At 39.5% G+C, this 27499-nt stretch overlaps 1 protein-coding gene across 9 annotated transcripts in view; it reads right to left on the reverse strand.

The window, feature by feature from the left end:
* The window catches only part of WDFY3 (WD repeat and FYVE domain containing 3), a 154220-nt gene that overhangs the window by 31960 nt on the left and 94761 nt on the right, over window positions 1-27499 (reverse strand). For 5 of the 9 annotated variants that reach the window (XM_032110494.1, XM_032110495.1, XM_032110500.1 and 2 more), the window contains 20 exons: window positions 27337-27449; window positions 25806-26037; window positions 24174-24274; window positions 23194-23412; window positions 20955-21136; window positions 19695-19926; window positions 18901-19061; window positions 17085-17196; window positions 16472-16662; window positions 14855-15007; window positions 13185-13258; window positions 12922-13083; window positions 11432-11526; window positions 9260-9380; window positions 8271-8488; window positions 5356-5591; window positions 3958-4092; window positions 2748-2927; window positions 1203-1247; window positions 515-748 (listed from right to left, as the gene is read on the reverse strand). In XM_032110494.1, the coding sequence (XP_031966385.1) occupies window positions 515-748; window positions 1203-1247; window positions 2748-2927; window positions 3958-4092; window positions 5356-5591; window positions 8271-8488; window positions 9260-9380; window positions 11432-11526; window positions 12922-13083; window positions 13185-13258; window positions 14855-15007; window positions 16472-16662; window positions 17085-17196; window positions 18901-19061; window positions 19695-19926; window positions 20955-21136; window positions 23194-23412; window positions 24174-24274; window positions 25806-26037; window positions 27337-27449 (3196 nt within the window). The remainder of the gene's footprint in view (window positions 1-514; window positions 749-1202; window positions 1248-2747; window positions 2928-3957; window positions 4093-5355; window positions 5592-8270; window positions 8489-9259; window positions 9381-11431; window positions 11527-12921; window positions 13084-13184; window positions 13259-14854; window positions 15008-16471; window positions 16663-17084; window positions 17197-18900; window positions 19062-19694; window positions 19927-20954; window positions 21137-23193; window positions 23413-24173; window positions 24275-25805; window positions 26038-27336; window positions 27450-27499) is intronic. The other 4 variants (XM_032110502.1, XM_032110501.1, XM_032110497.1 and 1 more) reach the window with 2 other exon arrangements.

Consider the following 27499-nt stretch of genomic DNA (forward strand, 5'->3'; position numbering starts at 1 on the left):
TTCTTCAAGTCTTATGAACTTCAGAAGTTAATTTACAGCAAGATGATGCAGTTATTTTGTGAGGTTTTATAGCACATGGCCCCATATGTCTTTTTATCTAATTGGCACCATCTATGGCATAATTTTTATCTAATAATATTTTTATCTAATATGAACAGAACAAAAATATTAATATTTCTGCAGGGGTTTTATATTTTCAACAAAGTCAATACAGATGTCACAGTCAGAAAGGTGTTTAACAACTGAATCATACTCCACAAAAATAAAACTTGACAAAAGATCTAACTTCACATGCTGGTTTTCCAAGCCATTAAAGAAAGGTGAACAAACCACTGTTTAATAAACACTAGTGTTTATTTTTCCAGTCTTATTTCATGACAATTCCCCTGAATGTCAGGTTATCACTAGCCTAACTTGCAAAGGTAAATAGAGGAAAACATTTTAGGGAATAAGGCGTCACAATTAAGCTCAAATAACAAAAACAAACCAAACACAAACACCAAAGAAACTCTACCTCTAGCAGAAGGTCTACCAGTGGAGTCTGTTTGCTGGCTGGTGTGAGACATAGGTTATCAATGATCATCACACGCATGAAGTCAAACACGAACTTCTTGGCTGGGTGGTTGGTCAGGTAGGTCTTGGTGCCCACATTGCAGTATTCTGACTGGCTCCTGTTCATTCCAGAATCAGCTGCAAAGGCTTTAAACTCTTCAGCTGGGGACCCAGCTTCATCATCGAGATCAGTGACCTGTAAAAATCAGCATGTTAAAACTGTAGAGACCAGCAAATGAATGGCAGTTTCTTCACTTCTTTATTCTTTGCTTGTCTTTCTAAGGTATTTCACTTCACATTTTGCTTCTTAAGAAGCCTTTTTAAAAGATTATGACGTTCAGGATCAGTTCCCCAATATGGAAACATCCAGCTTTGGATTCCCAAGGTAAACAATGATCAGTGAAGACTGGAATGAGTTACATTTCATGTTCACTGACCAACAGAAGTACTTTGCAAAAATAAACGTTCTCATTGCAAAAAAAAAAAAAAAAAAAAAAAAAAAAAAAAAGGAAAAAAATTTTTGAGAAAGTTATTAACTAAAGCAGTTAAAATAAAATCAAGACAGAAGCCAACTAAAAAAGGCCATCAAGCTTACATAACATAAAACAAAAAAGGAACTGAGCCTTTTTTTTTTTCTTTTAATACAATACCTTCATCAGAGTGCAGTTATGGGTAAGCCGGTTTCCCAAAAATCTCTAAAAGAAGAAGAAGAAAAAAAAAAGGGTCTCCACAGCTTTCCCATTTCTGATGAACAGAAACCTTTGAAAGGCTAGCTCTTAAAGAGGACTGTAACAAAAGCACAAACAGCAGTGAAAGCTGTGAAATCCAGAAGACTGACTCTTTTTATGCAACTTCCTTCTTTAAAATGAAAGAGGAGACAATATAGTTCCCTCAACAGGCTTATTGCATCGCCAGCTTACATGTCAAGTAACCAAATGTTTTGAACATTTGGTCTGCTTTAGCAGGAGAGTGTTCTCAAGAAATTAAGAGAAGTCCAAATGTGTACTCTTTCTATTTTTAATAGCAATCTCAGAAAAGCTGAAAGACCTTTCTTAAAAAGCTGAGAATCTTCTCTCAAGACTGAATTTAGATTATAATGTTTTGTTGCAGAAATCTGGCTGTTATTCAGCTATTTCACCAGGCACTGATTAGTGCTACACATTCGGGCAGACAAACACTGGAGGAGTAAACCAATTTGGAGTGAAGAGCACCCTCAAACAGCGAAGAGCTCAAGCTGCCAGACAGCTACACAGAATTTCAAGGGATCTAGTAGTTAAAGCCTGCTCAGAGACATAAGGTTCCTCTAAAAACTCTGTATAGGTGAATGCCGAATCAGCATCACCAGTTTGTAAGCGGCACTTTTTTTTGAGAGAGCATGCTCCTAGAATCTACTTCTAATGCAAGTTTAACATAAACCCAAAAAAAACCCTGTCTTTATGAGAGACTCATCAGCAGGCACTGTTAAAAATTGATCTCCCATTTTTACTGACAAAAAACCAATAGCCACCGGCTATTATTTCCTGAAGTTTTTTATCATACTCTCCGTAGTTTTAGCACTTGGCAGCCTCCAGACTAATGATCCTTCCATGTTCTTAATAAAATTACTTTTAGATGTTGTCTAACAATACCTGTTTTTTTTCCTTTCCATTCATATTCTAGAAATAGTATCATTTGCAAATGATACTAAGTTCAAAGAAATTTCAGGCAACAGTGTGCACAAAATAGAATTCACACCCTCTCCTGGCTTGAGCTCAGTAGTTTCAGGAAATACAAGAACACTGTTTTGTGGTTAAACCACAAAAGCAGAAATGGGAAGTGTGAGGAAAAAGAAGTTTTAGGTTTCATCACATCCTCCAGAGCAAAGGGCTGACTCAGTTTCTTTTGCTTTTGTAAATCATTTTTCATACGATTGAAAATAACAGTCCACTAGAAAACAAGAAAACTGTCTGTTGCCTCTAAAATGCTGTTTCAGATGTCACTGCACAACAACTGCCCTGCAGTGCACAACTGCCCTGCAGTTTAACACACTCTTCTCTCAGTTCCACAACCCAAGTACAAAACTTCCAGCCTAGCTTTGATGATGACCTCTTGTGCAAGGTGAGTAGAGTTTTATCTTGGTATGACTGGTAATTGATAAATCCCCAAAAGTAACACTCAGGTGAAAAATAAAACAGGCAAAGAGTTGGACTTCCTACCATCTCAGAGTAAGGTCGGATGTTGAAAGGAAACACTGTTGCTGCCAGCGCACACAGGAACTCTGGACTCATCCACAAGGAAGTGAGGTCTGGTACATTGTGATACAAATACCGAAAGAACTGCATCAGGGTGACTGGATATTCCCGAAGCCAGGAGCCTTCTTCCTCAGACTGCCAGGGCTGGGGTGAGAAACAAACACCAGATTAGCACAGACAGCACCAATAGAGGAATACTTAGTTCAGAGAGGAAGAGCATGCTTTCATGCACTTCTCAAACAGGAGACCGACCACATTTTACAGCACATCATGGACCATAAGCTAAAATGTGTGACCTAACACGTAATGACTCAGAAATACTGGCAAACATGACCAGATTGAAGCCAACCCAAAATGTGATGGCACATCTGAACACACAGCTGGTGACAGCACACAAGACACAGCACGTGTCTCTAAGCATGTCACAAGTGTATCCAAACAGGTGAGGACCAAACACCATGATGGGTCACGAGCAGAGAGACAGAACATGTGACAACATGCAAGTAGTAGAGCATATCACATACACATGATGAGTCAACAGGTGACAACCAAACAGGCACTGCTTTTCAAGCCCTTCAGGAGGCAATTTTCAGCAGATAACACATTCCAGCTTCAAGGAAATATAAAATTTTCCCCCTGAGAAGCCAACTTTCCCTACTCTTGACATTAGACTCAAAGATGAGAAGATGACACATTTCTCTGGCAGTAAATTAATTTCCTCTGGCATTGGGCTATTCATAGTCAGGGGACTTCTCTGCAAGGGGAAGGTTCATGCACAAAATCTGCAACTCTCATAGCTCTGAGCAGATGGGATACAGAGTCTCAAACATTCTCCTACGATGTTAATCATGAAAGAAACTCAATTAGCTCTGCCAAGGACATTGTATCCTTCTGCTTTCCTCATTTGTTTTAACTGCAGTTAAACAGAAACCCCAGTCTTTTTGTGAAAAAGCAGTGTTAATTTTTTGGCTATTAGTATTTCTACAGATACTGGAAAAAGTAACAGAAAAACTCAGGAAAATGACAGTTTTCACTCAAGTATTATGAGCCTAACTCTCAGCAAATTTTATCATAACACTAACAAAACCTCAACCTTTCTAATTTGGCTTTTGACCACTTGGAAAACTTGAACAACTCAGTATACTCAAATACAAGCAAAATTTTTTATGCTTACGGAATTCAGCATGCTCCTCAGCATTCCCAGTAACAAGAAGGCAGCTTCTGTGCAAACACTGTGTATTGAGGAGGTAACAGTGCCACAGGAGGCAGGAACTCCAAATATGAACGTCCAAATGGAGTCTAAATCAAACTGTAAGGGGTGAAAGAGAAAAAAGATGACATGAAATAATCCCCTTCTCCTATGCAATTGTATACTGCTTTTTATTACAGATACAATACACTCATGTGGCAGTATACAAAAAATTAGTTGTTTTACATCCACCAAACTTTATCACCAAACTTCATATGATGGTCACCTGTCACTGAAGAAACTTTCTTTCAACTGTGAGCAGCTGCAGCTGCAACTCTCACCTTCTCACTTACTTACTTCTCATAGTTACAAAGTATGTAAGTGTTTTGAAACAAAAGACTTGTCAGCACAGGTCCTGCACAATCAACTTAATTGACTAACATCTAGCAGTAAAACCCATACGGTATCCCACAGAAAAAAAATAGATATGAACAAAACAAACAAATCAAGGTGTATTTTCCAGCAAGTCTACATAATTAAATCAATTAAAAATAAAAAGGGACCAAGTGTCCACTTCTAGTATTGAGAGTGCTACTAAGTAGTCAAATTTAGTTTCAGTTGAACAGTGTCATACTTCAAAATGCTGTAGGCAAAGGAGTGAGTTTCACACCTCTACAGGATGGTAGCACAGAGCTGAATGTGCTGTCAAGTATTCCTCTTGAGAAAGCAGGCAGGCAGAACACCTTCTGGTTTGAAATTTTTACTTTTCAGTTTCCACTGATAAATATTAGCACTGCACACATTCTAAATAGGCACCTTGTCTATCTGGAGTGTGTGTGGCTTTTCCTCATAAAGCACTACTCTGGGGTTTCCTAGGACTGTTGTAGGTCATATAATATCTACTCACTTACTTCAAAAAAGCCTGAAATAACCTGCTCAGAATAAGAACAACCAACATTTTTCAGCAACAACTGAGTTGCCTCCCTACAAAACCACAGAGACTTTCTGATACAAAAGCAACCCTGTAACCTGTGAACTCTTTAACACAGAAACTGCCCACTCGTTAAAACAAAAAACCACAAAAACCCACCTCACAACCAAAGAAAGCAAGCAAAAGATTATATTCCCTTCAATGCCCACAGCATGTCAACTTGAAGTAGGGATCTGCTTCTCATTTGACCCCAAAATGGACCAGAGTAACACCAGTGACAGCTAAGCCATAGCAGGCTAGCTTCTACATACTCCCACCCCACAGAGCTCAGCACTAAACACCACATCATGACTGTGAGTCAGCTGCAGAGAGGAAGGAGAGGGCCTGGTTAATCCATTATTTTCTTTCATGACAGACAGAATTGCATTCACGTCTTGCTGGACAATCCCTACCTTGGCACCCTGATTACACTGGCTGCTGATGACAGGTGCACTGACCTGCAGGTTTTCAGGCAGTTCAGTGACTGGCTGCTGCAGGAAAAGGGCCATGAGGAGGAAATAGAGTGCAGGAACATTAGTGTGCTTTGGGAGAAGGGACTGCAGGACGGGGAAGCCTGGGAAGTGACAAGCATCCCGGTTAAGCTCCCGCACCGTCGATCTGCCACCAGCACTCCGGCCAACGTTGAACCCTACATGGAAAAGAAGACACAAAGCCAACAATGCTAAGAGGGTATCACCTGTGAGGATCATTCCTGCTTACCTGGTGACACATTAAAAGGGTATGTCCCCAGAAACTAACGCTGTAAAAAATGAACGTGTGCATACAGACTATCACACACACACCATTCTGCTTCAGATGTCTCATTTTTTGAAACAATTAAAAAAGAAAAAATAAGGAAATTACTGCTTTCCAATACCACATAGATGACACTGCTCCATACAGGCCACCTAATACTACTGCTTACACACACAGATCCATTTTCTGGCTGTGAGCACGATTTCTGACTTTTAAAACACCAAGGCCTCTGAAAATAAATATTTTGCTGGCTGACAGCAAAACATAACCTTAACCTTAACCTCAGTCACAGATTTATATTATGAAGCAGCAACCCATGGTCCATTTAAGTCTATTGGCAGCTAATTTGTATCCAGACATATCTCAGGGGCATCTTATTTCAGATATTTTGTTAATGATTAATTGGCTGGTAGTAACCATTAAATAGTCTTATTTTTTTAAGTGCTCCCAGAATTACCTTTTGTGATCCTGCTTCTACTTAGGTATTTCAACTTCCTACTTAAAGAAAAAAATAAAAGAATACACCTGGATGTCAGAAGCACTTATTTTCAAGCAAGCAAAGAGGCCAGGAAGACAGTTCAGTCTCCACATCAGCACTGTGAGCCATTCTTCTGACACAACCAGAGGTCAGGTGGTTTTTCTGAGGCTCAAATACAGATACACTTTCCACCAGAAACTGACTTTTTAAACAGGAAACATCTATCAAGAATTAGACTAATGAAATCTGTGCTACACAGTTGTGGAAATTCCATCAGAAACCTTCAACAAAAATGCATCACATTTGGTTTCATGAGAAATCTTGGAGCCAGTATGTTATGATTTATTAAAAAACACAGGGTGCAAAAATTAGATAATCTGTCACTATCAGTTTATGATACTCAAGTTAAAAAATACCCGTTTCAACACAGTCTAGCTTGGATTCAATTAAAGTGATACTATAATAAGAAAAATAGGGAAACTCTAAAAATGCTTTCAAATGTGACTGTAAATCAAAATCTTACTTAGAAAGATTTTGTGACTGAAGAAAATGTTTATGCTATTGGACATTTAAAGTACGTACTAAATAAACAACAGTCTCTTCCCTAAAATGCCAATGGTTTTCCAGTTTTTAAGGCACAACCATGCACGGGAAATGCATGCGCAAAATTGTTTCTCAAATAAAATACAGAACCTCAATCACAATGAGCCAAATAATGGATGCTTTCTATTTTAACAATAAATATTTGCATGTGATTTACACCTGAGAAACTGTTTTCCTTAATCCTCGTAATTCATTAGCAATGCAAAGAACCATCCTATGCTCCTACCTGAATATCCTGAGGGATATATTGTGGGAAACAGTAAATAGACATAATAGAGTTTTATTCATGGAAAAAATAACAAGATCCCATATTTGAAATCTATCAAAGATACAAAGCAGAAAGAAACGGTTTTTATACTTTCGTATTTTCATTTCAGGAAGAACCCTCTTCCTGAAGGAAGATCACTTCAACAACACTTCAATTACTTCCTCACAGTAAACCAATTCAGACAAACTTTAAGTGCAGTAACAGATCATGTACTGCTGCAACACAGACAGTGGCTCCTTGAACAGTTATTTTAGGAACAACAATGAAGTTGAAAGTGCTACTGATATCACTGCTCTGATCTAAAGGCGACTGAGGCTCATGGAAGACCCTCATTTGTCAAATGTCAATGAGTTTGCACCAGGGCCTGAATAGACATTCATCTGGAAAAGCACTGTTTTATTTTGCCTGGAAAAAAAAAACAGGTCCGTGGGAAATTGCCACTACACCTTGAATTGACAAACATTATTTCAACATTTGGAGATGCATTTCAGACAGCTCAGAGATGCTCAAAATGGGTCCTGTAGCACTAAAGCCTTATACACAATTCTAGGCCACAAGGGGTAACTGAGAGGTCTGATAACCTGGATAACTGAGGCTTTAAGAACCTGAAAAAAAAAGCCTTTAATAGAAAGCATGCCTGTGTACAGAAGAATGCAGGAGAGGGAAAGGAAAAGAAACGCTGAGATGATATCGTGAAAACAGACATTTCCAAGATAGCAAAAATCCAAACTGGTAAATGTGATGGACACAAAACTTGCTAGTTAAAGCAGCTCAGATATAACATTGCACAATGCTCTAACTATTAAAAGTAAACAAACAAATTCTACTGAATTCTTATTAGCTGTGTGCATAAGGTGCTGCTCTATGCTACCTTTGCATGTAGCTCAGCTGCGCCTGCCCACAGAACACACTTAACCTTACCATGATGGTAAGAGAAAAAAATCAATTAGCTACATAGGCTTCATGCAGATGAGCCAAAGCTGAACTACAATGAATCAGTATCCTGTCAGCTAAGGGCAGCTTTGTAAAACCACTCCCTTTTGTGTAGGAAATCCTAACTCTTGGTTGCAAGAAAAATGAAGTGCAGAAGCATCTGATGGCAGCACAGACAAGAGTAACAGAAAAGCCTCTGCCAGACAGCAACCACACAATAACCCACAGCTCAACACACCAGCACAGGTGCTCCCAATAATCCCTGAGTCCCAAGGGGCTGAGATGCCTACCTAGCACAGTACCAATCTTATTGGTCAGGACAGAATCTGTCTGATCCAGCCAGCCTCCACCACTGAGACCCTCCTTAAACTTCATAAGGATGGACTGATTACTCAACAGGACCACAAGAATTCGCATGGCTGCCGTGACTGTGGTGGAATGCAGATGTTCTTCCATAAACATCATAATCCAATCAAAACCCAGTGTCTTGACCAGTTCTTCACAAGCCCTAAGTAAAGAGAGGGGAGAAAAAAGGTCACTTTATACAGCATTTAGTTTCCTACTAGACAGCAAAAATTAATGTCCTCCACTGCAATGCACACTTTAAGAGTAAATTCTTAGTTAAGTTTGCTACAAACAAGAAATACCACTTATCAACTCTTGTTAAATGAAACAGGTAACACGCATTTCTTTAGAAGAAATGAAGGACTAAATACAGCTCCTGGGACTAATTCCACTGCATGAGATTTCTCCAGTTGCTGCTTTTGATAATAAACATGGAATTCTGAACTGAAATCTTTTTGTTGAACAAGAAGTTTTCACAAGTCATCTTAATAAACCGGTATTAAAAAATGAAGGAAGGTTGTTTCTTTCTTTGTTTTTATTAAGGGAGGAGTTACTTGGGAATGTTTGAAAGGGTTTTCTGCAATTTTAGGGGGCATTCTAGGGTCAGTGACCTTAATGACAACCCCTCCTGAAGCCTTTGGATCTCAACCAAATGAGAAGCTGACTATCCCACTTCTCAAAAAATGGAAGTTTTCTCTTTGACAAATTTTATTTTTTCTATAGCCATGCATGAAGTTAAGAGAAAACAACAAAATTAATCATGTATCCCATTTCTACCAGCATATCTGAGAGTAATTCAGTGACATCTACATAAATCATTCAACAATTCCTATAAAATGATGCAACTAGTGAATTGAATAAAGGCTGTATAATTCTTCCACTTGAAATAAAAAATTATATCCTTTCTCTGCCTCAAGGGTTTTTTTCTACTTACTGCAAATTAACAGTTGTCTTTTCTTTAGATGTATAGAGAAGTTTCAGAAGGATATCTAAAAGCCTGTTCCGTAGTAGAATGAGATTAGCTGAAACAAGTCCTCCAAAATCATCCTCTGTTCCTAAATATAGAAAAAACCCAACCAAACAAAAAAAACCCCAAAAATTAGGATTTTGGAACTTGGACATTTTAAAGGCTATTCATAAATTCCATACATAAGCAAATACAACCTGACCCCCACTCAGGCTGCAAGGAAGCTGTGCTAAAGTGCAAGCAGCCTGTTATACAGTGCTGAGAAACGTCTGGTGCCCCCTTGTCGCTGTCACACAGACTTAGGGCAGCTTGAAGAACAGGTAAAAGAGAATCCTAGCTTCTCAGACACTAATCTGAACTGAGGTGGTCACTGTCTGGCAGATAAGAGACACAAAAACAATAAAACACCATCCCTTGCCATCCCTCCCTTCTTTCAAAATTGCATAACATAGCAATTAAATAAGCATTTTGAAAAATGAGTGAGTGGGGGTATGTAGAAATTCTAAGGAAAAAACCCTGGTACTTCCTAAACCCCTCCAAATCTAAGAAATGGAGAGAAAAATTTGTTTCCTTTTCTTTCAACAGATCCCCAAGCTCATCATCAGTTGAAAAATGCATTTACTGCAACCAAGCCAATCCACGCAGCTCGGAACTAACTTTACAGCTATTTTGCAAATCCCTCTTCCTGCACCTTATGCACTCAAAGGGGGACCCTGCTTTTATGTTATTTAAAAAAGAAAAGCAGTACAGCTTGAGGCAATATATCCAAAAATGAAGATAAATGGATAATTTCTGGGCCAATGTTTTGTGCACAAGATACAGACAAAAATGATCTTCCATGGCAGAAATACAGCACAACTGGTGAACACCAGTAGCCTAAAAACCTCATGCCCTTTGCCTCAAAAGCTTCACTTTCCATTACTGCCACACCATGAGTTCCTCCCCAAGGTTTTTCAGTCCCTCACACAGCCAAAAAACAGCTCAGGCTATGGTTACCCTGGTAAAAAAAACAAAGCAAAACAAATGATGGCCTGTAGTGAGAACACCGGTCTGGATCTCTCCAATACCCATAACCCTCTTTTTCACTAAAAAGCTCAAATTTAATCATTTTTGAGACCACAAAAAGTATTCAGAAGGAACAGGCAAGGCACAGGAAGATAATGATGAATCCCACTGGATCATGGAATGGTTTGGGTCAGAAGGGACCTTAAAGATCATCAAGTTCCTACCCCCCTGCCATGGGCAGGGACACCTTCCACTGGACTTCCTCTGGTAGCTCAGAGCTCCATCTAAACGGGCCTTGAACACTTCCAGGGATGGGGCATCCACAGCTTCTCTGGGCAACCTGTGCCAGTGCCTCACCACCCCCACAGTAAGGAATTTTTTCCATATATCCATCCGATCTAAAACAACTCTCAGTTTGAAGCCATTCCCCCTTATCCTACCACTACATGCTCTTGTGAAAGAAATACCCCTGTCCAGAATGTGCAGACTGCCCAAACCTTGTTCTTTGAGAAACCAGACCAATATAACTGTCAAACAGAAACCTCTCTCTCTCTTGTCCCTCTGCACCAGTGTATTCCCAAGAAATGTAAAAAGACAGGTTCTTTGTTTAGTCCTAGTTATTTGGGTGACATCCACTGTGGGATTAAAATATTTCTGTGCAGGAAGACTGATTGAAAATGCAATTGCACAAGGTAAATAAGGGTAGAAATGGTCTCAAAACAATTAAATCTAAGAATTATTGATGGACAGTAACCTTTCTTTTTATTCCTAAAAAAAAGTCGCTAGGCTTAGTCAATTCTTTCACTTCCTCCTGGGGGGGGCAGATGCACGTAGCAACCAGTTTTTTGTCTTTTTTTTTCATTTTCCCACGAAGAAGCAGAGATGCCCAGCTGATTGGAAGGAGGAAGTGGAGGAAAGAGAACACAACCATACAGTGTTAAATGAAGGAAACAACAAAAAAAAGTGTTTTGCTGTGCTTTGCACTCAATACTGAAAACTAAAGCCCCACTACTAACTACCAGCCAGGTTATAACAAAATTGCAACATTGTTAATTACACTATTTCTACTTTTTATGTATTCAAGCATGGAAGAGACCACAAAGTCTACTGCTTCTAAGCACTGTCAACACTTACCACTGTCAAGCTTTTCTTCATTGTTTATTTCCATGACCACAAACTTCTCACAGACTGCAAATGTAGGTAAAGTGGAAGAGATGAACTGTCCAAACCTTGATGTGTACAGAAAAAACATCACTCATTGGCATGACAGATGCACTCTCATCTATCAATAATTCACCTTAAATATAAAACCATGACACCAGTGATAGGGAGCTATCTAAAAATGTCAGTTTTCTCACATCTGAAGATTGATGAAAATGGCCTTCATTTAAAGTTACTATCCAAAACACAAATTAACTTGCAGTGATGAATGGAATCTTTAATTACTGCAGGTACGGGACCCTGAAAATGCTAGGATTCAGGAAAGGGAACTGGGAGATACCACTGAGTTCTAGTAAAAGAAATACCTCAGGTTAAAGGAGAACAAAACATTATTCTCAACCCCTTACAGCTGAACAATTATTAGATCAAAACTGTGGTTACTCAACTCTGGAGTAACATTCATGCCTATAGCTTGGGGTTATGTAACACAGAGTCATGGTTTTCCATGACAAGACATTGATGTACCACTCCAAGAAAGGAGAAGCAATATATTCCTCTTTCCTCTGCAGCTAACCTGAAATGATCCCTAGCTAGTGCAACTTTTCCCAAGTTATGCAACGTGCTTTGTTTTTTCCTTCCAGGAAGGAGAACAAGGAACACTCGGATAGGCATTCTACAATCTATTCTGTAACCACTGAAGCATAAAATCAATAGTTTTATTCTTGAATCATTTTTGTGTCCTGTATAATTAAAACAAAGACAGGTAAGATGCTCAGGTTGAGGCATCTGATACCTTTAATTGTACTTAAAAGTAAGAAGCTGAAAATATCACCACTCGTATGCAAAGAGCTCCCAAGCCCTGCAATATTTTATCCATTTCCATTCTAATGAAATGAGAGATGAAAAAAAATCAAGTTATCAAGGAGTTAAAACTATTTTTAAAGCATTTCTAATACTCCTGTTCATATGAATTGCAGTAACCAGCGCAATTTTCATCAGTCAGAATTAGTTGTACTATATCTGACAGCCTTAAATATCTTTTTATACAGTGATGATTAAGAAAAAATCTGGAACTAAACCTTGCATTCAAGATAGTAATCAAAACTGCATTTTAACCAGAAGTATCTTTTTAGATAATAATAATATTCAGCGGTAGCCAGGAGGAGTGCTCAGTGCTTTACATGAACAAAGGAGCTGCAATTCAGCACCTTCACTTTTCTCCTGTAGAACATTAAGCCAGTTGATCATTCAATCATGCTTGGTCAGATGCAAACTGAAAATAATATGCAAATCAAGTCTCCAACATATTGCCTATGTCTAATTCAATCTAGTTCATAGAGGAGAAAAAAAAAAATCAGTACATGAGCATTCCATGTTACACACTCCACAGCAGTACGACCACGAAGTACTTTTGACCAAGGTAACAGAACAAGGAAAGACAGAATTATCCAGGTGTGGGCTACCTGAGTAGGTCATAGCTGCTGGGGAAGCCCTGAAGCAGAAAGCTCAGCACACTGCTAATTGCAGCGATGGTGGGCTGGGACAGGGACATGTCTCGAAGAGTCAACAGCAGTCTTGGGATGAGCTGGAATTCCCTCATTAACTTTGCATTCTTTGCTGCTTCACTGGAGAAGAAAAGAAAGGAGATGGCCTTTTAAAATTGGAGTATCCTCTAAATGCCACCTAATCCAATAAATCCTATTACTAGGCTTGCATCAGTTCATACCTCGACTCAGTGAGGAGTTCAATGAAGTGCTCAAATAATGACAGATGAAGCTCATAGGGTGCATGAAGCCAGACCTGAAATACAGAAAAGACAATCTATTTTGTACACAAATCGACTTGTAGATTAAAAACAGGCATCGATAAATCAAAGGTTATGAAGAAATTAAAACCATTCATGCACATGAATATTTACCACATTACCACGAAGAACCACGCATTGGCTCCAAACCAATATTCTCTGTAAAGTACCATGCTGAAAACTTATAAAGGGACCTAGACAAAAGGTTACACACTATCTTCTTGTCTTTTTACACCAACTTTAAACAGACAGTGCAATGACTCCAAAGGAGCTGTTGGGGTTTACAAGGCTGTGTTAAATTTATTTGGTTTAAGTGAAGGTTTATGTCTTTGTAAAATTAACTTACTACTTTCTGCCAAGATTAGACTCAAGGTCTTCCCTGATTTTATTTTTTACCCAGCACTGCCTGCACTTAAATTATTTAGATTCTTTACCAAAAACCCCAAAATATCAATTGTTCAATCAATAGAAGTAACAGAAGATATAAAAGCCAGAAAGCTCACAGTTACAGCCACAAATCTTAAAATTGATTTGCTATTGAACAAAGCATAATTAATACCTGCGCTCTGGTGTATAAAACTGGCTTAAATGAAAAGCTTTCTAGCTTTCGCTTTTCTTCTAATCTTATAATTTAAAATGATGACAACAATCTTTTAATTTCCCTGTTCTGCATGAGTAAGAACATCTAATTTATCCAATTTAAGTGCAATGTTTGGGTCACTGATTTCTGAATAAAGTAAATAATTTTAAAAACCTCAAAAAACCAAAAAAACAACAGCCAAAAATCTCAGACATTTGGAAAGTTCCTTCTTAAATAAGGTTTCCAGGAGAGCTTTGAAATACTCAAACAGACATCTAAAAAAAGGAAATTGTTAAGTCTATTAAGTCATTTGTGCAAAACTGACTTGCAGTATTAAGTCAGCACATCTTATTGCTGGCTTAGCAGTGGTACTAGTGTTTTTACTTATTTACTTTAATGTATGTGAGTCAGAATTCTTTTACTCCGTCTGTGTCAGGTATAGATAATGCCAAAGGAGCAAACACTGAAGGGTAAATTCTACGAACCTTTTAACAGCCTCTACTGCATTAGCATTTCCCTCTGAAATTTGCTACTTTCCTTAGTTTAACACAACACTTTATTCCATAGGTCATGCAAACAGAATTTTAACTCCCTTACTATTAACCTTGAAGGAGATGTGTGATAAAAGTGATTACCATGTGCTATGTTGAAAGTTTACCTCCTACTTTCATTTTCAGTGCATTTTTCATGCCTTGATATATGTACTGCAGTAGAACACACAGGTGAAAAGAAATTGATGAACAGAAAACTACAAAATATTATCTTCTAAAACCACAAAAAGCAGAAACACTTGTGGCATTCATCCATTGTTTGTGCAGTGATTCAAGCCATTTCAGCAGGAAAAGTTACCAATAATCTTGTTGTTCAACTGCTTTACTGTACTATATAAGAAATAATAAGTTCTCAGGATAGCAGCCTAATTTGCTGTTGTTGAATATTAAAGGTACACTATCAGCATCTGACTTAATCACTATCTAGCACCATCATCACCATTCTGTGCAGCTTTACATACTTCAAAATCACAGAGCAGGTCCTGGAAGGCAGCAGAATTTGGGATAATGGATGTCTCGTGCCCGCTGTCAACTGTTCCCACCAAGGAAAACGTCAGGTGGAGTATGTGGCTGTTCAGAAGGGACCGTTTCTTCTTTAACAGCATTGCCAGCAGCTTGAACAAGTAAACAGAAAAGGAATTAGTACCTGTGAGCACACAGTAATGTTGTCTAAGCACGCAGGAGAACAGATGAAATGTCTGTACCCCTTTTGAGAAGGCCCTTACAGTACGTCTGCTAGCTGGTACTTGATGAAAGAGTTTGAAAGTGGCATTACAGTTCATTACAAAAGCAGCATATCCAGGACACTCTCAAGCTCATAAAACATCTGTTTACACCACAGACAGGACCTAGGCCCGGAGGATTGGGCACACACATGCACAACGCAGCCCTCTCAGCTCTCTGGCAGTCACAGTTTCAAGACAGCACATTCTCAAACAGCTGTGCTCCTGTACAGCAAATGTGGACATGGGAGACTTAAATGGAGTAGGACTAGAGCACTGCATGCCCAAATGAGAGGTATTCTGGCACTGAAAAACAGTAACATAAATCTGAATAAGCCTTTTTTTTACTGCTATCCTTTGTTCCCCTAGGCATGACTGTAGTCCCCACTTTTGCTCTAACTTCTTATAATCTGGGTTGGGAGAGAACCATTTGCCAGATGTACTACTACAGTTTCTTGTCTTCTGAAGCAAACTGGTTTAAACTCTCAGCATACTGGCGTGCTCAGCTTTACCATCCTCACTGAAACACTAAAGAAACACGTATTTCTGGGAATCTCCCTCAAACCACATTATTTGCTGATACAAGTGGAATGTAAGGTCATATGTGACGATCCACTGACTACTCATGGTACAAGGAGGACACTGTCTAGACTTGTTCGGTCACAGTAAGCCAAGGTCTGCAAGCTCCTTGGAATGGTATGTTTTGATGTAACTACACCAGGCATCAGCATTACAAGGTTTTTAAATATGCTGCCTAAACCACAGAACTTTCCATTTCAGTAAAGCAGCCTCCATGAGGCACATAAAACACATTGCTCATGTGAAGACTTTTTCAAATCAGTCAACCAATCCTTCTGCATAACTGACTGCCTTTTCCCCATCCCAATGGAGAATTAATGTCTTCAGCTTGAAAGGAAACAGCATCAGTAACTACAAAATCTGTGCAGTCTTCTCAAAAGGATGCTTCTAGGAGTTCACTTGTTTGGGTTTTTTTATGTGCCCTTATCCTTCTCTCTTGCTGGCACATCAGAGACAGAAGCTCCCAGACCTGCAGGGATGGGTTCAAAATCACAAGGAAAGAATCATTTAAGTACCATAGTTGTGCTCTCCTGTGCTGTTAATGAAGGCTCACTTTCAGCAATGTAGCTAAATATGTACAATGGCTTAGCAAAAAACTTTTCACCCTCTCCTTTAAAAAATGTCCTAAATAATTCATCTATGCTAATTAACCAAGAGCAGAAACTTTAAAAGAGAAACTCAGGTTACAACACGACGAGATTTCCATGGGAACTGTGATAACAAACAGTGAAGTTCAATTCAACCAGCCTGGTCTGTTTTAACACATTTCTTACATACCTGATAACCTTTGATTCTTTCCATCTCTTTGCTGGCCAGCGGATTGCTCTTTACCACACAGACCAAGGCCTTCACAGCTGCATACAACCCTTCCACATCTGATGCCATGGCTACAAGTCCCAAAATAGCAGCAGCCCCACCAATGTACTGCAGTGTAGTGGCAACAGGCTTGGGGACAAATGTTCTTACTCCTGAGCACAGACAGAAAAAAAAAAAATTAAAATAGCATCAAATCGAATTTTTGCAAGAAATAATTGTGAAAATATGAAAGCAATTTTCATTTTAGCATTTCTTGAATTATGAAAAGAATGTCACTAGAAGAACTATGACACCTCACAAGAAGAAGTAAAGGAAATATAGAACAATAGTTTATAACCTAAGGTAAAGTAATTGAATATATTTTCATAATGAGAAATCATAAACTGAAACAAGCATCCCATGTGAGCAAAACCCAAAAGATAATAGTATATCCATAAAATGCAAAAATGCTCAATAAATACAATGACGCACCATTAACATTCATCAATTGCATGATTTATCTTCTAGATCAAAGTTCTTACTGACAAGTAATTAATAACTTTAAAACATAGTAATTCTTAAGTGCTCAACTCACCCAAATACCCTATCAAAGCTGCACCAATGGAGCGCGCTGGTCCATTCAAATGCCCTGCTGAGTTATGTAGCAACTTCACAGGTGTGGCATTTTCATGAGAAGAAATTGCCAGCTGAAAAAAAACAAGAAAAAAAAGCTGAAGAGAAGAGGGGTTTTTTTTATGCAAGCCTAAAATTTGTAATATGAATTTTCCTACTATGATAAGGAGTAGCATACAACAAAACAGAACTAGAATCATCATCAAGATAGTCTCTCAAGTTAAGAGACATTTCTGGACTCCAAAGTTTACGGAGGATGAGTCTAACTTTAAAAATAATCCCACCAGACCAGAGAAGGAGTTTGGATTGAAAAGGACATTTAAAGCTCACAGAATTATAGATTGGCTTTGTTTGGAAGGGAGCTTAAAGAGCATCTCATTCCAACCCTGCTGCAATAGGCAGGGACACCTTCCACTAAACCAGGTTGCTCAAAGCCCCATCCAACCTGGCCTTGAGCACTTGCAGGGGTTGGAGCAACCACAACTCCTCTGGACAAGCGATGCCACTGCCACTCCACCATCACAGCAAAGACCTTTCTCCTGCTATCTACACCTACTCTCTTTTCAGTTTCAAGCCATTCCCCCTTGTCCCATCACTACATGCTCTTGTAAAAAGTCCCTCTCTGACCTTGCAGGCTCCCTTCAGGCACTGGAAGGTTGCCATTAGGTCCCCCTGAAACTTTCTGTTCTCCTTTCTTCAGTTTGTTCTCAGGTCTGAGAACAAACCCAGATGTCAGCCTTTCCTCATAGGAGAGGTGCTCCATCCCTCTGATCATCTTGGTGGTCTCCCCTGGACACACTCCAAGAGGTCCATGCCCTTCCTGTGCTGCAACCCCGGAGCTGGAGGCAGCCTGCAGGTGGGGTCTCACCAGAGCAGAGGGGCAGAATTCCCTCCCTCCCCTGCTGCCCACGGTGCTTTGCATGCAGCCCAGGACACATTTGGCTTTCTGGGCTGCAAGTGCACATGGCTGAGGCACGTCCAGGCTCTCATCCACTGGTGTCCCCAAGTCCTTCTGGGCAGGGCTGCCCTTAATCTGTTCATTCCCAGCCTGGATTGATACCAGGGATTGCCCCAACCCAGGTGCAGAACCTTGCACTTTGTCTTGTTAAACCTCATGAGCTTCCAATTGGCCCACTCCTCTGGGCCCACCTAGCCCTGGAACTTGTCCAGATCACTCTGGATGGAATCCTGCCCTTGAGGTGTGTCAACAGCACCACTCAGCTTGGTTTCATCAGCAAATGTGCTGATGGTGCACTTGATCCCTCTGTGTCATTAATGAAGGTATTAAATAATACTGGTGACCCCTGAGGGACACCACTTGCCACCGATTTCCACTGGGACTCTGAGCCATTGACCACTGCCAACTGTCCAACCACTTTCCTATCCGTCTTAACAGCCCAGCCACTAAATCCATCTCTCTCTAATTTGGAGAAAAGGATGTTGTGGGGGACGATGTTAAAGGCTTTACAGCAGTCCAGATAAATGACATGTGTAACCCTTCCCTTGTCCACTGATGCAGTCACCTCACCATAGAAGGCCCTAAGGTTTGCCATCTAGTGCCTAGAGAAGCTGAGAGCTCTCAGTTCCTGAAAGCGTTCAAGGTCAGGCTGGAATCACTTTGAGCAACCTGATAGAGTGGAAGGTGTCCCTGCCCACAGGAGGGGGACTGGACTAGATGACAACATTATTGTTCCTGGCTGCAGCGAGCAAATTGTCTTGAAGTAAGTTAAAAGAAAGGAAAAAGTCATACACATTAACCAACTGATTTCCCAACACACCTGTTTGGCAATAGCTTTACTATCCAACTTGTTGTAAACTTTCCTTATTTTTGCCACTGTAAATGAAGAAACTGACAATGCATAGAGACCAAAGGAGACCTTCTCTTCTGGTACCAAAGATACTGGAGATGGGTTGATTCCTTCAGACTTTGAATCTTTACCTTAAAGACAAAACAGAAGTTCCCTTCATTAATGGCGTTGTCTTTATTTTAAATTTGAAGAGTAAAATCTTAAGCAACTTATACTGCAGAATAGGTATAAAAAGAAGATTTTACACATAGCTGAGATGTGATATTGTCTAGCCTAACGGCCATAAACATCCCTTCCCTTCTGAAGGAAAAGAAAGCAATCAAAAACCAGAGAAGCACTTGGTAAATCTGCATTTTTGACTGTAACAACTGGCTTTTTACTACAGTTTGCTAGGAAAGCTGCCTTGGAATGGTATGAGAGATGCAAGATTCAAAAAGAATATATAACCATATCTTGAAAATTTTGCATTTTTCTAATTTCACTTTCTATAGATAAATATAGCATACAGTATGAATAATGACAACTTTAAGCATTTCTAACTGGTTTAAAGCCAAAGTGAGGAATACAAGCACTTCTACCATATCTCAGTAAAAGAATTTGGATTTCTCTCATCCTCTTCAACAGCAGCTACTAATCATCTTCCTATGAACAGCGAGCTTTTCCTCTCTGCTCCTGCACACTCTCTCACCTCTTCTGCCCATACACACACAAAGATGCCAGCACAGCCAGCCCAAGTTACCAGGTGCCACCTGAACTGTACCTACATGGAACATAAACTGCTTGGAAGCTCCCGACATAGTTTGGTCCCAGCTCATAAATGGTGCTGACCCCTGGGGCAGGCAGCACTTCCTCCAGGAAGTGCGTGGGGCCCAGACGCCACACCAGGGAGGAGAGCTGGCGCTGTGCGGGCGGCGTGCCGATGTAGGCGTACACTGTGCTGACCACGGGGGGATTGGCAGAGCCAGAGCCACTGGGGCTGCTGTGGATGTAGTGAAGCTGTAAGGGAGCAAAACACAGGCAACTTAGTGAGGGAGTAAGGGTACTGTGACAAGATCAGAAATTTTGTCCAAAAATGGTTTTGCAAGCCAGGGGATGTATCAAATGAGTGCTATGTAATGCAGGGTATTTTGACACTGTACTGAAATAGGCAGTCAAGAACATTAAACAGAAAGAAAGTGCAAGGACCAGAAGTGGCTATCAAAAGATGAAGGTGTGTATGGAAACAGAAGATTAGAACATGAAAATTCTGTGCTTGAAAAGGCTGTATGTTGATTCTAAAAACATGGTGCTCAAAGTAGTGTTCTCTCTCCTTTCCCAGCCTTTGCAAATTACACCATTTCGAGGTAAAGTGCAAACGTGATGAACTAAATTCAGCAAGACTTTTCAAACAATTAAACAAATACATGAGTAGGAATCTGGCCAATATATAAAGACAGTAACAACCTCACAGTCTTTTTCTATCTACCTTGTAAAAATTCTGTTAGCAGTTATTGAATGTAGTCATGCATGGCCAGAAAGATGGCCAGATACACGCTCATGTATTACAGCTGTTAGCTTAATAACTTACCATAGTACTCCTCTTGCAAAAGGAATACTGGGAGGTAAGCTTTGAAAGTCAACCTGTTGTTTTACCTGCAGCAGTACAGTAACATTAGCTAGTTTAAACCCCACGCAAGGTTATGCTTTATCCCTTAAAGCCTACACCTACCAGGTGCCAAATGATGTCTGGATATCTGTTGCAGATTGGGAATACTTTGTGCTCAGTGGACAGGTCCACAGGGTTCTTCACTGCTCTCTGCAGTTTCTTCCACCTAACAATGAGGTACTGACCTTTGCAAATAAATGCGGTGTTTGCTTGATGTGTTTGCTTGATGTTTTTGTTTTGTTGCTTGGGTTGGGGTTTTTTTTTTGGGTGGGGTGGTGGTGGTTTATTTTTTTTCTTGTCTTTTTTAAGGTTTTTTTTTGCACAGAGAGAGAAAAATCACTCCAACCAGTAAAAATGAGGATTGAAAGACTTATTTTACCTTAACAGTGTTAACAAGCTGTCCATCGAGGTACAGTGCAGCTGTGCTGTTCTTCAGCATGCCTTTACTCATGACCAGAACTAGGTGATGCCACTGGCCTTCCACAATGAGGTCACCGCAGCGGAAACGGGCACAACAGGGAAGAATTTCATAAAATGATGATTCCTCACTGAAGTCATCAACTAAAGGAAAAACACCAGTTAGTGGGCACCAGCATGAATGTTTTAAGTGCTTAAAAATCTCAGGATATATTCAGACTTTTGATAATTGTATTTTACTTCTCACCTTCTCCCTTCCCTTCGAAATTTTAGCTGGAATTACTAGTTGGCTCAAGTTTTTACTTTCTCATGCTGCCATGCAAGTCACAGAAAGATCTTTTGTTGTTTGCCTAAAAAAGTTTCTACAGCAGCAGTCACCAAAAAACAACAGATGTCTCCCCAAACCCGCAGAGCCATTTTTCACTTTTCTCACACTGTGGAGACTTCCAGACTTTTTATTCCCACTTCTGCATCACAAAATTGACCCTTACTGTACTTAAAAGCTGTCCCAAAAGGAAAAAGAAAAAAAAAATGGATAAAAAACACCCCCAAAAACCCAAGGAATGTTTCAACAGAAACCATGAACTTCTCAGATCCCTCTTCATTCTTCCATACTGAAGGAAAAGAAACCATTAATCCTCTTACCACAACAGCTGCCTGCACAGGGAGAGCACTCAAGTAGCACAAGGAAAATGTTAAAAGCAGAGTACTTAGAACTAACATTCAGATACAAAAATAATCTCAAGACCTTTTTCTCAGCCAAGTATCTTGAGCACAATTCTTGCTAACAAGAAGGGTACTTAAACCATCCCATTTATTTTACAAGAGACTGTCAGCACTTCCAATCCCTGTGTTGTGCACAGCAATTCCAATCTCAGTTCTTCAGGTCCCTACCTGCTCAGCACTCAACAGTACACCACCAACTATGATTTAGACACAACAGGGTGGCACTGAAATGAAGCAAAGTGTCCTGGTTCAGTAAAAAACCAGTCTTTATAGTCATACACCTTCAGATCTTCTCTGACAAAGCCTTTTCAAATCCAATCTCTTTCAGGGAGTTTGATTATAGGGGCTCATAAACTAAAAACATATGAACTATAGCTCCAGTGCAGGCTAAAGCAATTTGTGTGAAGACAAACTTGCTTCATTCTCTAAGAGTTTGTTCCTCTGAGAAAGAAAGCACTGTCAGTATCTTTGTAATTTAAGAGGTTTAATTCATACTTTATACTATGAGTTTTCAGCTCTCAAGCTTTATGTTTTGAACCTGACTTCTACTAAGAGAGACTGCAGCAGTTAATGATGTGAATGTCTGCTTAGAGATTATTCCTTGTTTTCATGGTAACAGTCCGCTTAGCTGTTTGTGGGAGGTTTTTTTAGTAACAGTTGTATAAATTCTTTATTAGTGCTGCCTACTCAAAAGTAAAGAACAGAAGCAGGAACAGATTTTTGATAACCATTTGTGCTGGTCTGGTGACACATGCAGAAGGCTGCCCTGCTCCTCCACAAACCCAGTGTGTAACAGCCTGTCAAAACCAACCACTTTTGGAGGCTCTGATGAAGGGCAAGGCAGGAGACAGCTCATCCTCAAGTCCCTAAGTGCACTGATAGCTCTCTCTAGCAAATTTACTGGTGTCACCAGCTTCACTTAGATCTTCACCACAGCTCCTGTAATTCCTCCTTTAGTCACAGATCCTGGATGGAGATATAAACTGTTTCTGAAAACTGACCACAGCACTAAAACATGAAATGAATGACTGACTGCCTTCAAAAAACTGTCCAGTACCTGGACTATCCAGACTGAAAAAGCCTTCAAAACCTTTTAGTTTACTATTTCTAAATTTCTTCAAAGCAAAGACAGTTAAAAGAGATGATGTCTAAAATGAATGACACAAGATAAATCACAGGCAAGACCTTTCAAAATCAATGATGTAATCCCTCCCACTAATACATAACACCTGGGGTTTTGGCAGAAATTTTTCTTTATATATAGACAATGAATCTTCTTTGGAAATTATAAAAGCTCAATAAATTAATGTTTACATTTTGCATTTTTCCATTGTTAAAACCCCTCAGGAACTGGTGAAGCAGCAACAAAAGGTCCAGCACACACAATTTTTTGGGATACTGGGTTTACAATAAATTTTGCTGTTGCATCCCTATAATATTGTCAGCATTAGCTGATGACGTGGCACACCTCTTACCATAATTCTGAAGCAATTCTTCTTTAGTTGAAACAATCAGTGAGCGGTCTTTTGCCGAGAGGACAATGGCAAGGCAGACGTAATGCTGCTCCGAGGAGTTTGCACGCCGCACTACAGTGAGGAGTCTCACGGGATGGTTATTAGGAGGTGTACTAAAATGTTCAATACAAAACCAAGTTGAGTAGCTTAAACCAGATGGTGGTGGGAAAAACCTTTCACCTAAAAACAAGAAGAAAGCCCATTACACAGCTGCAGTAGGTACTACTTAGGATTCCTACTTGATCCTGTTCTTTTTTTCATATCAGCTCAGTTGATTGCAGGTGTTTTCTCAAATGCTGAAGAAGCCTCTGTTGAGGGAATATCTCTCTACCACATACATCTGACTCCATTTAACATCCTAGGATGCTCCCACTAATTCTGTCTTACTGCAGTAAACCTTCGCCTTAGTTTTTAGACTTAACAACTTTTTAACTAAGTGACCATGTTCAAGGAATCCCACAGCACACCAGGTTCCTGTAGGGTGAATAACCTTATCACATGTAAAAGTGATAGCAAACAATTTAGATGGGGTTTTTGTCATAGTGTGTGCAACTACACCTGTAATAAATGCAGTCTAGGATTCAGCAGAACAAAGTCACAAGTACAGCATTACAGTTCATTACACATTTCTTATGCTCCACACACCACTACCTCAACTTTCTCCTTAATGCATCCTGGGTTACTGTTCATACACCTTGGTGGATTACAATTTAACCTTCTACTTTAAGCTTTGCATCTTAAAGCAATCACATATTTATATTTCATATTGCTTTTCACTGTCTTGGGGGCAATAGGCAACAGAAACACACACACAAAAACGACACAAGAAGTTCTTCATGGTGAGTGCACAGTGTCCAACACCATACAGTCTTAACAAAGAAGTCTAAGAGGACTCAACATCAGACACAAAGCACTGTTGCCAGTCATACTGGAGTACTCACCAGTTCCAATTCCACTCACAACTGCACCATCAACAAGTCCTGTTGTAACAGCATTATTTGTAGGTGCATTGTGGGGAGCCAGGCTTGGCAAGAACAGGCACCTGTTAAACAGAGGATCAGTAACACACTGGAGTTTATGGAACTCAATGTAAGTGGAGTTAAATACAAACAAAGCATGGCCTAGGAAAATATACCATAAGCATACACACTTCATGACTTTATGTAGTAATGAAAAACAGAAATTAATTCTCAATATTGGTCATTGTGAGTCTAAATTATCCCTAGCAAAAGGAGCTTTGGCAGTGTATGCCTTTGGTGCAAAGGTATAGAGTTATGCCCTTGTGGCTCCACAGCACAGGACGCTCCCTTGTGGGCACCCGTATCTTGCACCAGCCTTTGAGAGTGGATCAGATAAACAGTCAAAGGATCTGGCAACTGCAAACTATGTTGTTCTTATCCTCAGCAGTATACTCTCACACTAACATCATATTCCACCAACTTAGCTATGTTTGGTCCTTACAAGAGTCACTGATGCTGTGGACACAATGGAAATCATTACAAGGAGAAAAGGTTTTAGATTTTTTAAAAATTTATAATAGAAGCCTTCTTAGGTGACTTGCTGAAATTCCAGGAATTCACAGCTGCATGATATGAGTTACTTCCAGACATGTTACCAGCACTCACAAATCTCCTGAAGCAAAAACAGTGACAATTCATTTTGCCAGCCTATTTCAAGTTCATAGATCTAGAGAATTTTCTTTCCTTTTCTCTTATGAAGGATGTAGAACAGAGCTTAGAGTAACATTCATTTTCATAAAAAAAGTCAGTCTCTGACTGTATTGGATATGAAGACTAGATGGAAAATGGGAGCTGCATCCTTGCTTTGCAGAACTGAAAAGAGAATGCAGAGCAGTAGAGCCCCCAAGTATCAATGTTTTTCTAGTCCATTTTTATAACCAAAAAGACAAAACATTTTCCTTAAACAGATGCTGAGAATGGTGTAATGTTTTCATCTTCTGAACAGTCAAATGATATTACGTGATCCTCATAAAGTGCCTCACTCAGCAGGTGTTTAGTTAGAGAAAAACAGTAAGTGATACTGGGTGCTAAAAGAAAAAAATGAGCTAAGCATGATATCCAGGCTCTGCCTCCAGTTAGTAATAGTGGTTTTTTTCAGTTATTTGAACTCATCATAGCTGCCTTGTCTGCTTTATTTGTATTTCTGATTTGCCCACTTTCACATTTTCACATTCTTCAGCCATTTTAAGTGGGTCTCAGAACATGTGGACCATGCAAATGTCATACATAAATCCCAGCAACCCTTCAAGGGTATGTTGGCATTCCTTCATTTTATAAGGGATGTGAAACCTGGAACTGAGAGGGTCCTGTCAATGATACATATTTTATTTACTTTCACACACGGCAAGCAAGCATTTTTTATCAAGGTATTAATGAATGAGAGAGTGGAAATTTATGTGACTTGAAGCATTCCTTTCTCTTCTTTAAAGAGTTCATTTGTTCCTCGCTGGCAAACAGCCTATTAAAAATCACAAGCATTCCTCTGGAAAAAAGGAAAGTAAGCAAACATTGCACTATGCCCCATGCTACTTAGAGAGCATTGCAGGACCTTACCCAAACCCTTCCAAAGACGTGTCAAACTCGATGAATGCCGGCGTCACCGATGATCCGTGAAGCCTGATATCATGTGGGGTTGTCATGGAGACCAAACACTTGACTCTCGTCAGGGGCACTGTGCTCCCTTCTGCTGGCTTGAGCAGGCTCTTGCTTATCCGATAGTGGCTGTCCTCGTGCACGCTGAAGACACTGTCAGGACCCAGACCCTCCATGGAAGTGACCATGCTATCTACAGGAGAAGTTGAGAAACAACACGGCACTGCAAAAGGGAGGCATTTTCAGGCTGTTTATTTGGACTTTCCAAGTCCAGTGGAATAGCTGGATGGTCAGTCATCATCAGGCTAGTTCAGCCTCTCAGAAGATAATGAGTTGGGCAGCATTGCTTTGATTATAAAAATGCTCAACCCAGGCAGAAAGATGAGCATCTTGCACAACACACTACGGAAAGTTTGTGGTAAAGCCAAGAGGCTGTCCCATTACCTAATGTCAGCACAGTGTCCTTTTTGCAGAGGCTCCTCTTCAGATGCATTCCTGCTACCTGACTTAACAGGCAGGAAAAACTCTGCTTCATGTTTTTCAGATGAAGTAACTCTGAGCAAGAAGTCTCAGAGCTCTCAATAAGCAGAATGGATCAGTTAGCTTAGGCAATTTAACATAACTTGTGGTATTCAGAAGGTAGCTTTGCATTCTGTTTCCTAGGCTAAAATCTTTCCAGTCTCACATTTTCACAATTTTCATTGTTTATTTTTCTGAGTGATAATACCCTAATGCAAATATATATATATATATATAAAAATAAATAAAGCCAAACTGGTCAAGAGATACATTGAATCTCTTCTTCTCTCTTCTTTTAAAATATACTGAACATAATAATAAAACAGAAATTTAGTTAATTTATTTTGTTTATTTATTTCATTATTTAAAAACTAAGGTACTTTTTAACTTTGTGTTACAGCCGGTGATACAATGACCAAGCTGACACGTACAAATAAATATCTTATGCTTTGGAAACTTTTCAATAATTTCTTTGTATTCTGATTTACTGAGACTCTCCTATACTACATGAATTCCAACTCCCAAGCTCTACAACTCATGGATAATAACAGAAGATAGCACAGTTATTTTATCTGACACCTTACTGAAGCTATAAGAGATACTACACAGATACAATGATATGTTATTACATATGCACATGAAAGTAGCTGAGAAAAAATAACGTCAAATAACTACAAATGCAAAACCTACTCAAGACTTAAAAACAAAATACTACCATATTTAACAGTTACTATTCCTAAAATAAAAACCTATAATTACCTTGCTGGATATATATTCAATATAAGTACTACATTCCCTCTGGTTTTAGAACTTTTCTGATGATGTCAAACTGTTCTGACGATTTCACATTCATACAAAGCTGGAGTAAAGTCAGGTTTTTATAGATGCCTATCTAAAAATTTTAAATAGGTATACAATTGGGGAGTATCAGTGAAACATTCTTTATACACATTTTTAGCACTTCAGCACCTACTTCTCATTTCTGGTTCAAAACTCAGTGAGCTGGGTTTGTGCACTCTGTACTGTTTCAACAGCTTTTTGTCCCAGGCTCCACAATTCAAAGGATTTCCCAAGCGTAAAAATTCCCTGAGAAAGAGAATAAAAAAATTTGGAAATTATTTTCTCTATTTATTTGC

The sequence above is a fragment of the Corvus moneduloides genome, chromosome 5, assembly GCF_009650955.1.
Source record: "Corvus moneduloides isolate bCorMon1 chromosome 5, bCorMon1.pri, whole genome shotgun sequence".
NCBI lineage: Eukaryota > Metazoa > Chordata > Aves > Passeriformes > Corvidae > Corvus > Corvus moneduloides.